General features: G+C 31.8%; 1 protein-coding gene across 1 annotated transcript in view; it reads left to right on the forward strand.

The window, feature by feature from the left end:
• LOC106689242 (phosrestin-2) overlaps positions 1-14,787 on the forward strand; it is a gene marked incomplete at its 5' end in the record, with an annotated part of 174,560 nt that overhangs the window by 13,832 nt on the left and 145,941 nt on the right. Inside the window, 1 exon segment of the mRNA XM_067052379.1 lies at positions 12,320-12,377. Within this exon segment, the coding sequence (XP_066908480.1) occupies positions 12,343-12,377 (35 nt within the window).

The raw sequence follows: 14,787 nt of genomic DNA on the forward strand, positions 1-14,787 counted from the left end.
AAAATAAATAAAATTTAACGAATATTAGCAAAATTAAATAAACTATAAATGGCGTTGATGACCGATGAAGTTTGGCGCCACTAAAAAAACCAAACAAACAAACTATGTCACCTACAGCAAATTTACTTGTATATATGTGTATACAGTAGTAAATAACAATAAATAAATTATTAAAAAAAAAAAATTGTATGAAATGAAATGGTCATTAATGGGCATCTCGGAGGTTTATTAAATCGAATCCATATGTTTGCCACTGGCCGCAATTCCAAAATACCTACAAATGCTTCGTAAATAAAGAAAGGTACATACAGGCTTAGGTGTTCCCGACAGGTTAATATGGAGGACGTCACACTTGTGTCTGTTATTATTTTAAAGTTACAATACTTCGATTAGACAATGTATTCACACCCACTAGATAGAATTTATTAAACTAGACATTTATAAGCTTGAGTTATTATTAACTCTAAAGGTTGAGAATTATTAAAATTAATTAAGACATTGATAGAACAGATATGTTAGAAAATCTTTTTTTTTTTTAATATTTATTCATTGCTATTTACAACTGTACATTATAATACATTTAGTAAATCTGATTTAAGTTAAATTGGAGTGTTACAGGCGTGTAGAGAAACTACCCATTGGTAGCACTCTAATGACATTTTACATTAGCTGGTCTCGTGGCTATCTTCTTTTCAGGCGCCTCGGAGGACTGTCAGAATAGAAGAGGATGCAAGATTAGAAACTAGGAGGTTTGAGTGGTTAGAGAGTTTATAATGGAAGGAGTGATATCTGGTTCGGGCTAGATCGGTTACATAGGGAACATTAAGGTCTTTATGTATGATTTTATTTGTGACAAAGTAAGGAGCATTGAGGATTTTACGAAGGATTTTGGATTGTAAGGATTGAATACGAGAGGAATTCGAAGGTTTAGTGGAGCCCCAAAGCTCAACTCCATATGTCCAGATTGGCCTTATTACAGTCATGTAGATCAGTATTTTGTAATGTGTTGGAAGTTTAGACCGTTTGTCTAGTAAGTGCTGTAATAGTCGAAATCGACGTGCAGTTCCCTGTCTTTTCAGTCTGGTGTGAGGATTCCATGTTAATCGTTTGTCCAAATGTAGTCCAAGGTAGCGGATCTGTTCGACAGGGGTAAGAGGAACATCATTAAATGAAACTGTTGGGCAGTCAGTAGGTTTACGACGAAGGGTAAAGGGTTAGAAATTCTAAAGCAACAAAAAACCCATCCATGTGCTTAGATTTGAGCAACATTGTCGTCGCTAGGTAATCCGGTACCACTTCCTAATGTTAAATAATGTTTTAAACTGGGGGTTACAGACTAAATTAGTAAGTTTTATTTTTAATTAAGATTGTTATTATTTTTAAACTAATAAAATAAATAAATATGCCACAATCGAAGTTCCTGCGTTTCTGTTAGATTCTTTTCATATTCATAGTTAATGCTAATCAATTTTAATTGTTCAATAATCAATGGGATTTTTACGTCCTTTACCCTTAGCCTAAAAGCCTAAATATGACAAATAAAAAGCCAGTTTTGTCTTTCTTTTTTTTTTTTTTTTTTTTTTTTTAACAAATTAAACAGAATATAAAGAGAAATATTGCACTAAACCTAAACGATATCACTATCATCTTCCTTCAAGAATGAGGGTCATTCATTATCTTAGATAACATCTAGAACAACTGGTATTATGTTAAAACCGGGAGAATAAAGGCGGTAGATATCAAAGCTGCTGTCGTAGGTATGCTAGTCAGTTGAACCACGGTCCTGGAAGAACGCCAAACTTCCTTGTCAGATCGAATCACCAAAGGGTTTCGATTCTTGGCGCAATTTGGTTCCTGGCCGATCTTCAAGCTTTGCAATATTACACACGCATTCCGCTTCCTATTTATTACTACTACAAACAGGATTCACAGTGGTGAACAAATACCAATCCGGGGGAAACTAAAATTAGTTCAAGCATTGATAAATTAGAACTAGGTATATATTATTATTTTATAATAATTTAACAAATCAAAAAATAAATAAAAACAAGTCTCAAAAAGATTGTAAGTAATTTTAAGTTCCTAACTATTTCTATTAAGTAGTACATGATTGCTTCAAAATTTAAGAATAAATTTCAATGCTTTATTTCTTTCTTTTTTACAAACCCATGGGATGTGGAACGTTTATAAACGGACGAATAAGGAAGTAGTTTTGAAAAGGACTCTTTTATTGCATCTTTATTGACTATTCAGATGCATGAAGAATAGAATGTGTTGCAAATTTAAGAATATAGTAATCAGTCTTCTGGTGACGAAGTATGAAAGGCTTATAGTTAGTCTTTCATCAGTCTCATCTTTTTGAATTAATCTATTAAGTCGAATAGTCAGTCTACACAGAAGCTATTTACGTGGGGTTAGTACAACACTACCAAAAAATTGAATAAACCTCTTCAGTCTTGTCCGAAACTGTTTATGTGTGTTTGCCACCTTCGTGGGCATCCTGTTGGTGTTATTGTAGTGCCCACTGGAATAGTGGGTTAATGCAATTTTGGAGGCTATCAAAGAATTTGATGTGCTCCCGTAAGAGAATGAATTCTATCATTATCAGCAGTCCAAGAGTCGTATTGTAGTCAGTTTTCACTCGTCTCGTCGGATACTACTCTAGTATTGTTAGAGTTTCTTTACTGTTGTGAGTGCTATGTTAGCCAGTATAGGTTCTCCGTAGAGGAAGCCTGAATATACTTTTATAAATTAGTAATTTAAATTCTCGGTGAGGGCTTCTTCTTCTGGATGAAGAAAATAATAAAGTCGGTCTTCCATTCAGCTTTTCCAGTTTCTTAGCGACTACTTCGACTTCAACTTAAGACACCTGCCCAGGGTGTGGCAACATAATTCAATTCATAAATAATTATTCTGGTAATTAAACTAAAACCACTAGCTTGCAACGTAATTGCCAATACGACGGTAATTTTCAAACCGTTTTAGGCATTTTCATGTCACTAGGATAGTGTTCCCTTAGCATAGATAGATTAGATCTAATTCCTATTCGGAAAAATCTTTTTTTCTCCAAGAAAGTGTAAATGAAAATGAAGTTGTAAATATTGCTATTTAAAATTATTTTTATAATGTTGTTAAAAAAATTCTAAATTACTTATTTTTCAACTTGTTACTTCAACGTTTCAAGCTGATATTTATTTTCTTAGATTTATCTGTTGTAAGTTATTATTTGTGAACTCATTAACTTGAAACGTCGTAAAAACATAGGTACAGTTGAACAAGAAGCACATAAAAGTTTGTTTTTATATTCATTATTACAATAGATTACTATTTTAGTAATGTAGTTAATAACGTAAACTTTTTAGTCGTATAAAACCCTGTTTTTTTTAACAGACAGGAAATTCTTGATACAAAGTCACAGTTTTCGGCAGAGTGCCTGGGCAAAAATCGGTCATATATAGAAACTCATTTTCTGTCTACTGGAAACCTTTCTTACGTAAAAAAACTATGTAAAATGAAGCTAGGAATAATCGCGTACAAGGAGTGAAATTATATAACTCACTACACGGACGGGATTCTAAAGGCTGATTTGGTCGATTAAAGAAATAACTCTAAGGCCTTTGTTAGCTGACACCCTGACCTAGGAGAAGGGCAACATTCCACCGTGTCGGCTCCTGTCTCAGCAAATATTGTAATAGCAAACATCTCTCCCTTTCATTTCAAATCTTACCCATTCAAGGATATTACAGTGATATCCTCTACTATTGAATGATTCTGGACCGTATATTAATTTATAAATTTTGAATTCCCCTTATATTCTCTGTATGAAATATTTATTATGGGGAAGAATTTTAATCGTGAAAAAAATAAGATTTAGGTTTTCGACAGAAATACACCTTTTCAGGTCGCATGAGTCCAGACAACGAAGTCTTGCTAAATGGTCTATGCGCGTGTATGTGTACAGCATTTTTCAAAAACGAGTAGTGGTATCAAAAATATATAATGTCATATTGAGAATAGCTGTGTGTCTGAAACGTTAAGCAATATTATACAAGCCACTCAATATAATTGACTTTATAATTTTCTCATAGTAACGCCAAAGTATTTCGTGGATTGTCATTTATCTTTGGTTTCCATTTCGAGGGATTTGTTCATTTCTGATGGAGATAAAATTGCTTTACCCTGTCCCGGTAGCACGAGTGCTTCTTTTGCAGTTCATTCGCTGCGATTCCTACATTACTTGGAACCCATATAAATTTAACTGACATACATAAATATTTATATTTTAGCGTTTCTTGAGGTAAAAATAACGTCAATTTTTTTTTTCTGCCAAAAATATAACGGTTTAACAAAAGATAACGAAAACGTGTACATATGTATGCATGCAATCGGGCGGTTTCCGCCTTTTCTAGTTCTAACTTCACTCAATTTTTCCTTTTTTTCTCTTTAATTATTAATCAAATGCTTTAATCTTTTGTACTAACTCATTGTTTTTCATTCCTGGAAATGGAGGGAGGGTATACATTTCCAATCAGCAACATAAAAGGGATTCTGGATGAAAATTTTTTAAAAAAATCCATCATTCAAGTCCTGCTGGACTATTTCAATGACGAAAGACCTATCTGATATCAAATACCACTGGATTAAACATTGATTTATCGATTTTTTATCAAAATTATAATAGAAGTATCCTTTGTGGTTACTTCTATCCAATGGTTTGGATGAGATCTCTTCAGAATTTAAAAAAAAAAAATTAAATAGTTTAAAAATCGTATTGTTGATATTTTTTTATTAAATATAAACAGGGATAAACTTACTTTTTAACTTAATAAAACCTATAGAGCTTAGGTGAAACCTCGCGAAAATTCAGAATGTTTTCTACATGAGCTATAAACTAAAACCTGTTTATTGTAATAACTTAAGAAAGTTTATAGCCTGCATTTGCGACTATTTCTGTTATCCGACCGTAGAGTGGCAGTTTGTTTGCGTTTAGATTTTACAGTGCTATAAAGAATGCCCTAAGAATGGGAGACTATTTCATTTGGCGCACTTCAGTTGTCAACAACTCCACCGCAATGCAGGGTATGCGATAAGATATGACAAACATGTTATCTCATATTATATATACATATTACTAAAACGTAAATCTTATTAAATAAGTATAAATCTATATTTGGAAGACACTACACTTCACGTGACTTGAATTTTTCACAGAAGTTATTGATTGCCTGGAACGTTAACAGCTATAATATTTTAATCTCACATAGGCGAGCCTAGATTTTCATGTCGCAACAATACGGTATCTTCACGCAAATACAAACCAAAAATAATTTCAGTTAATTCGACAGTATCCATCCATTAAAAACAATAACAAAAAATCCAATGATGTGTATTTTGATTACAAATATTTACGAGCAAATAAACTGATTGTTAGTGCAGTGAACTTGGGAGCTGTTCGCATAATTTTTCGTACATTCCCATCCATAATATGCTGGAATTCAACACGGATTAACTCTTGTTATTGGTTTAGTAAGAACTATACTTATTATGTAACAATTCGAAAAATGCATTATGATGGATGAATAAATAATATGAGTGTCAACTCAGCTTAAGTATCAATGAGAAAGATATACTAGTCAGCTAAAAATACAATATTTCATTTGTAGTGGACCATTTGTAAAAGTAACTGAGGCGTAGAAAACCAGCCAAGAACATTTTTTTTAATTTTCATAGTTCATTTTTTCTACACTTTATGTTCTCTATTATCATGGTATGATGAGATTTCTTCCAAATCAGTTAAATCGCACATTATTTAATCACACATAGAAATATTTACTCCATTAATCAATTTAAATAATAGGAATCTTGCCAAGGGAATCATGATTAAATGCTGACGCCGTTGTAGGCGAGTGTTTTAGGTGTAACCTGACAGCCTCTTAACTGCAACGATGCCGGTTCTATCCATGCCTGGGCGGCAGTGTTATTTAGTGGTTCCCTACGGAGTGCAAACTCCACCCACTTTGGCTAGAATTGGATGGTAATCTATAGGAGAATATTTCTCCACATGTCAAAAATGGCCAGGAAGGAGGGGAAAAAAGGGGGGAGGGAGGGGGAGGGGGAGAGAGAGAGAGAGAGAGAGAGAGAGAGAGAGAGAGAGAATTTGTTGGATACAACGTGACATCACTAGCACAGCTTAATTTCAATGCATGTATCTCGTTCAATATTACATAGGAATTAGGCTACACGGATCAATATTAAGTTAAAGTAAACCCTCACATTTATGGAAAGGGGTCCAAATGATTATGATAACTCAGCCACAGAACTGTTTCATAAGTTGTGTGTATTGTTTTAGTGATGAATTTATTTTCTCTGAATAAATCCAACAACGTCAATTAACTAAAGACCCCTCTCGAGGGAAGCACAGATTTGCGATAAGATTCTCAGTCTTTATTCAGCAGTGTTCCAGTGTGGAATAACAGGCCAATTTCCACTTAATTGGAGGAACAGATTAGGCGGAGGACGAGGCTCATGAATAAAAGTAAAAATATAAATCCCGAGGGAGCAGTTGGGGGACAATTAATAACGACAGAGCTAACTACAGAGAGCGATCACTAGAAGAGAAGAGGGTCTCCCCTAGAAAAGTTTTGTAGTAGAGTCAATTAAAACTAAACTTAATATTAATCTGATGGCTCTCATCTTAATTAAGAATATCAAGAATCTTGTATTGAATTTAAAGCCCTTTAAATTACTGATGCAGGATTTCTATGAAAGGTAAGTACTTCATACATATTATACAATGGGTCACCCCCATAATTAGTAATGGGAGAATAGAGGAGTATGGTAGTCAGCAATAATACAAGAGTTTTATCGAGACATAGCCTAATCATCGGTGATAATGTATATATAATAATAATGTAACTTAATGATTTAAAAAAAAATTATCTCAAACCAATTTTAAACTAAAGGAACAATAAATTAAATTGAGACACAACATTTTTTTTTTAATAATTAATTACGGTTAAATCGTTTGTGCCATGATTGTTACCGAACAAAATTTCAATGAAATAACATATTTTTATTAACAATATCAGCAATCATGATTTATATAAAAATTATATTTTAAAAAATGTCTCATTTTTGCACCATTTGACTCAACTGTCTCAAGAATTCTGAATGCTTATCTATATTAGAGATAATAGAACGGCGCATAATGAGCAGAATCGGTAATTGAGCAGGAACAAATCTATAATACCTTAAACATTTTCTAAAAACTTATTAAAATTTGAATTCCTAGGTATGTTAGGGTTTAGATCACAATTTAGAGTTGCATTTAATGTGGAAAGTGGTTGGGTAATGTTTCGGAACCCGAATTTGATTTACAGGGATGCTATGACAAAAAGATATAACATTGAGTATTGGTTGATCACGTACACTTTTGAGTAGGTCGTTATTAACATTGTTATGAACAAACAATACTTCAAAAATTGATAAAGTTGCAATTTTTATTTTTTACGAAGTGAATTCAAGTAATTAATAATAGGCATTGAATTTAAAAATTGACAATTTGAAGTCCGGAACGTTAGCCAATTCATGAACAAAAGTTGTAAAAAGTTTTAGGCACTTTTTCTTCCAAAATTGATACAATATGGCACTAATTTCAGAAAACCTAAAATAGAGCTACAATGTTTAGAGAGGAAACAAATTGTTTTTTGTACTTGAAGAAGTAAAATTTAATTACAGAATCAAAATACAGTTATAATGATAATACAGTACTGGTACTGGTACTGGTATTTGGTGGGGGGGGGAACAAGTCCGGCAAGTGGACCTGTGGGTGTCCTTTTTGCCAACCCTGGAGCCTACCTAAGTTACCGCCGCGTACTAACCAAGGTGGGAGTGTCAAGATTCATTCTTCGGGACCGCCGAAAAATGAATGTTTAACTCCCCCAGGTGGGAATCGAACCCACAAAGTTCTGATCCGAGCGCACTGGGAACTGCGCCCAAGCCCGCATGCCGTCACGTCCCTATAATAATATAGTACTCTAGTGTTGTCTCTGAGTGTACCTCTCTTTGAGCACTTTGCTGATGAGCGAATTGTCTACAATGCAAGCTGCACTGAAATAGTTCATAATAAACCTGGAGGTGACGAAAACGCCAGAGAACAAAGAATAAGTCAACAAATAGGACTGGAACATGAAAGTGGTCTCCCGTATTGCTTAGATTTAAACAATGATTTATACTGGCTGTCAAACCTTGTGTTCTCTGCTCTACTATACTAATCAAAAAACAAAAACAATTAATAGATCATTTCCAAAAATTGTATTTTATCTTTTTTTAATTCATTTATTTACATACTCTTATATTTATTTTAACATTTTTTTTTTATAATAAAAATTATTTTTAGATATAATTACACATTTGTGGCAAAATAATGTGTTTTTTTCTGGTTCCAACCTGTATAGTTGCATATTCCATCAAAATAAAATACTTTTGCAGTGTATTGGTCATCAAAAAAGAATAAGGGTGTATTTTATATCCGTTTTATAAACCTTAGAATATGATTGGGGTAGGAGGGATATCAGATATGTATAATTAACTCAGCTATATTGGGAGATCTACCGGGTCCCCTTTGGATCAAATAGACTGAAATAGGTTTGTTTTAAAAACGGGGTGATTTCATTAAATGATTTATCGCGGTTTTCAAGGTTTTATTCAGCCCTCCCAATCTGAGTAAGATAGTGAGAATTAAGTAGCATGATGCATGAGCTTTTTGTAGGCTTCAATTATTTGTTTCCTTACCACTAGTTTCAGCATTATTTTTGTGGATTCTAAATATTCATGAAACAATTAAATCATTTTCCATCTGCTCCCCCATAGTGAAGAAGCTTAGCTGTTTTAAATGTGGTATATAATCTTAACAAATGATATAGAAACAGATGAATAGGAAACGTATGAAAAGAAAACAAAACAAGAAGAGTATAATTTAAAAAAAAAAAAAGATTAAATTTAGTTATGTTATCCTCCCAAAATGAACACAACTAAAGTAGAGAAGGTTTTTAGCAGTGAAAAATTCAGAGGTGTCAGAAATAACCGTTAAATCCACACCCGTCACCCATCTCAAGTGTTCTCGGTCTATTTACATTCCCAGCGGAGCGAGACGTTTCTTAATCGACCGTGTAACTAGTTTAGCATAAACGAGTTAGTCTAATTTACAATTTATTACTGTCAATTAAAATTGCTCATTTAAATTGTTAATTTTACATCATAAAACCGGAGATGCTGGGTTGAAGTCTATTTCCAAGGCAGGTTGTGCCGACGGAAAGATTGTTGTAACAATAGATGCAGACAGGATAAGAAAACAATTAGTTCCAAAAAAGGAACCTAAAGAATAAAAACTAATAATAAAAACCGAAGCATGACTAAAACAAGCAATAATTTTTATTTATTGAAATTTACAACTGCATTAACATGAAAATACATCTGGTAAATGTAATGTTAAATTAGATTTGGATAAGAGGTATGATACAGACACATTGAGAAACTAACTAATGGAAGCACTTTAATAACATTTCTACAATTCCTTCTCGAAATAAAAGCAAGGTTAGAAACCAGTGGGATTGGATGTCTAGGGAGCGTGTAATGGAAGTTCAGGCTAAGTTGGTTACTCGTGGAGCACTAAGGTCTTTGTGATTTTATTTGTGACAACGTAAGAAGCATTGAGGATTTTACAAAGGATTTTGGATCGTAAGGTTTCGGAGGTTTAGTGGAGCCCCAAAGTCCAACTTCGTTTGACAGATAGGCCTTATTATAGCTCTGTAGACCAGTCTTTTGTATGCTCATTCATTAGAAAGTCATTGGTTCATTAGAAATAGCCAATTGCATAGGGAATTACAAATGGAGTCAATAGAGGAGTAAATTGAAAAACGGTTCATTAGGTTCCACACCCAGTTGCCGACAGATAAAGGAGCAGTGACCTACAACCTGGGAAACCCAACCTCAAACTTAAGACTGAAGCCCAGGCTGCTGCAGAACATTCTGTTATAAATTCTATATTTATTAATTCATTAGTCACACTACCTCTATTTTACTTATTATTATTTTGTTTTTTCTTCTCTCGTCCCTTTTTCAAATTAACTTTCTTTTTACCATTAGAACGCAATTGTTCGTTTTGTTAAGTGTACAAATATCATTACTTTTTGTTATTAATCTTACTTTTCTCTTTTATTAAGAAGCATTATTCTTATATATTTATTTTAACTTTTTTTTTCCTTTTAATTATAACATGGTATATAGTTACGGGTGTCATTTGTACGAGACTATCCCCCCCACCATAATGAACTGTTAAAAAAAAAATATAATGTAACGGTTATATCAACCATGTGAGGCCCACCAGGTCAATCTGGAATAAAATAAATAAAAGTCTTTTATGAGTAATGAATTGGAGAGAGAGAGAGAGAGAAGAATTTTATTTTTAAAAAATTTGTGCTGATCAACTGTATTGGATTGCTAAATACACTAAGACCTGGGATCTAGTGTAAGGAACAGCAAAATTATAAAAAAGCTTGGCGGTCAAAAAAATGCTAACCACGTCACCTCTTATCATAACTGTAGCTCAATTATTGATGTTAGATTAGGTTATATTAGAACAGATTTTTTTTCCCATTTTTCTATTCGTTTTAAACAGCAATTTTAATAATAAACCTATTTTAAAATCTATTGTAATACGACGTCATAAACATATCATAAGCTGTTTTCACGAAATTTTATTTTATTATTTAAGGAATTCGTGAGTCCCCGGGTCTAGAGGAATCTCAAGAATTTTCTATAAGGCGCTTGAAGGAAGTTTCACTCTAAATTCATCAAAAGATTTTATAAAGCAATGCTGCTGATTAGGGTATGTTACTTGCTATGGAGTTAAAACGTCTTTAATTTATCTAATTAAATCAAGTGGAAAATCGGCGTCAAATTTCAGTTTAAGAAACTTTGCAAGTTTACTTTAAACTGTGTTATCAATATGAATTTATCTTTACTTCGCTCAGCAATTTGTCGAAAAAGAATTTACGTTATTGACGATACTAAATGATCATTTTTAAAAATTAAATTGTTCAAAGTATAAAATATAAATTACTAATGTCAATTTCGTAATACTGTTTCTTTCCAACTTTGCAGATCTCTTCAACACCTCAGCAACAAATTGAAAATTTGAGACATACAGTACAATTTAACTGACAATTCAAGGTCACATAAAATAATCCACTTTTTATGACATCATAAATATAATAAAAGTAGGAGCCTAAGAGAAGCGTTAGTTCACCTCAGTTTTTTTCTAATAATTCAAGTTTTCCTAGCTCGTAATCGTTCAAATAGTATATCCAAATACAGTGATTTTGTTGTAAGATTTTGAGCAACAGCTATTCATTACAATACTTAAAATCATAGTTTTTTTAATCTCATTTTTCTAGGAAAATTTTAGAGCCTTGACGACTGTTTAGAGGCTATTAAAATGTTAAATACGAAACTTTTGTTTTTTTAAATTACCTAAAATTTTTAATATTTATAAGCATCATACCTATGCATTTTTTCTTAATTTAATAATTTTTTTATATCATCTCAAAAAACTAAATAAAAAAAGCTGAAACTGCGCTCTGATTACGCACACACCCAAAAATAATTTGAATTTGAATTTACTGAAGTTACGAAGTCTACCTTATGAGCATATAACGATTCGTTGTTCCTTATGTCAAGAAATAACCACTTTCACTCCATAATTCAGTCGTCTTTAAATATATATAGACTCCATGCTAAATAAAATGATTCTCAAAGTTTCCGAATATAAAGCTGAAACAAGTTAACTTTCCTCAGATTCTTTTTATATTTATTTTAATTTAGAGGGTTTTTCCATTGGTAAGTCACATATTAATTACTTCACAAGTAAAACTGCATTAAAATGACAGTTCGTGGAGATATGATATAAAAAGGAGGTTAATTTTCACTTACACTCAACACTCAAGTAAAATTTGCTAAATAATTTATATAGACAATAATTTCAATTCAAGATACTACTAAGAACCTTCTGAAAAGGATCATTAAAATACCATGCTGTTTCACTACAGCTATGCCCTATCACTTCTGAAGTACTAGTTGCTAAACTAAAGATTTATATTGTCTTGATTGTATAGTGTATAGTTTTGGAAAAATATATTACGTCTAGCAATAATAATGATAATTTGGTTTAAAATATATATTTTTAAACACACTAATTCCAAAAAATATATGTACTATATTTCAGTGTAATTTGTAATTATAATTACATTTTTTTTTCCAGGGGCGAAAGACAGGAGCCCAAGGATGTCGGAAGATGAGCCCTGTCATTCTCGAGAAAGGTAAAATATTTATTATTTTATAATTAATAAACTTATTAATTTACTTCAATCTTCATTAACCTTTAGTTGGTACAAATAGTAATATTCTTCATTTATTCTAGGACAACTCCTTTTACAATAATATAACAATTATTGAAAATGAACTTAAGAGTAAAATAAAAAAAATTAAAAAAAAAAAAAAAAAAGCAATGAGATAATAAAACATCTAACAAGAATAAATTGGTAAAAAATGAGACAATACATCAAACATTGTCACATTGTAACACATCAAACATTTATTTCTTAAAATGTAAAATAAAATATAAACAAATAAAACAAAACTACCAATCATAAATCATAACGTCTAATAAAATATAATGAAACAGAAAAATACAAAAATGGGCTAAAAACAATTAACAAGAAGGAAATTTTAAATGAAAATTGGAAACATCAAATGAAAAACAAAATCTGAATAGTTAACAATATAATTCAACACAGCTAACAAATATATTTTTATGGCTGTTGTTTGGATGGATCGAATATTTAATCACGATTAGTTACAAGTTAAAACAACATACATTACCATATACCTCTTCCTTGGCTTGATTAATTAACTAATTAATGTTACAAATGATTAACGAATTTTAGGTCATTAGCATGTTAAACATGCTGCTTAATTAATTGTTGTTATTAAATATTTACGATCTTAAGTATTTATTAAAATACTCTAGCTATATAAATGGAAAATGTGTACCTAATGGATGGGAAGGATTATTGTATGGCGTTGGGTTAATTGAGAGATCTAATTGGGCTACTTAAGCTAAACCACGTGGGCTGCTACTCCCTGATAAGGGGAGGAACTACCATTTAGTCAATTCCAACCCCATTTGCGGTAACCAATCAGAAGATACCTTATAGACGCCATATCTGGACTAACTTCTGCATTGTTCAATAAGGTAATGACCAAGATTTAAGATGAAGCAAGGATACGGTGTAAAACCAACCAAAAATTAATTGAATAACATAATTTTCTCATACTAATTTGATTTCTAATGACAATAATTAAATATTTTTATAAATTAATCAGAAATTATTTGTAATTAGCAATCGTTATTTCTCACTACTTGATGCAGGAATGTTTTTTAATGAAAGAAAGGTCCTCAAAATCGAAAATTTTGACCTGCATTTTATAATTTAGACATCAAGGAACACATTCGGTTCCTATATGTCAAATTTAGCTTAACTTAAAATACGGTCTATCTGCTGTAGCCAAATTTGTGTTCGGACTGAATTGATGGACGGACACAGTACAACGAATAATCGACAAAAAACTAAGTTTTTATGTTTAATTTTGAATCCTAAGGTTACATTAAGTAACTGTATTAGGAATTAAAATTCTCCAAAAACATTAAACATAATTACTTTTATAATTTAATAAATGTGTAATAATTGTTTAAGAGTAGTTAATTTTAATATGAACACAATTGCAAATGATTCCGTTACTCTCAACTCAGTTTATTTCATTCTCCAACGTTTCGTCCAACGAGACAACCTCATTATTGATTTGTCACGCAACATTAAAAACATTTTTCATTACAGGTCATTGCCTATGTCAAACAGTTATTTCACTACATCAACACTTTTTTTAAAATTCTTCTACTAACAAAACACACTACCATTATTAACAACAAAACCTACTTTTGTATGTACTATGTTCATAAACAAAAGATCTTGCAGAACCGACGTTAAAGATATAGTATTTCCTTACAAAGTAGTGAACCTCTTACCCTTTATGAGTTGTTGCTGTACTAATTAATAATTTGTTATACAGTAATTTTTTGCTATGAGTTGTTGGCTAAGAAAAGGCTAATCATTTTCATTACTTAATTATATTAATTAATTAAGCTGATTTGCAAAAAGTTTACAATCGCTAGAAATGCGTTTCCGTGTAACAACAACAGAAAAGGGGAAGGGATTTCCTTGACTTTTCTGTTTCTTAAACCTACACCTAAACCTGTACTTTGGTATGAATGCGTATATATGGGCCTGATTCACATGCAGACTGAATTTTATAAAATTTCTTATCTTTTCTTATTCAATATCAATCTTCATTATTTTCCATACAAATGATTTGATAAGTAGCTAACTTGCGCACTTCCTCAATATACATTTTCTATTTTCATAGTCTTTTTGGTACCGCTCCGTTTTTCAGTAGACTGTCCGAGCAGTTCCGGGTAAGTATAGCAATACACAATTATAGCTTCTAATATTCAAAATGATCGAATTCCTCGCAACATATTAAGGTTCCTTGCACAACCATATCCATCTAATGCTAATCGGCCACTTAATATTTTTGGAAATGACATTAAAATGAATTTTGGAAATACGTTAATTAAGACCTAATAAATCGATATGAACACTTGCATTTATA

Source organism: Halyomorpha halys, unplaced genomic scaffold (assembly GCF_000696795.3).
Source record: "Halyomorpha halys isolate HHAL.00 unplaced genomic scaffold, Hhal_1.1 Scaffold1311.1, whole genome shotgun sequence".
In the NCBI taxonomy this organism is placed as follows: Eukaryota; Metazoa; Arthropoda; class Insecta; order Hemiptera; family Pentatomidae; genus Halyomorpha; species Halyomorpha halys.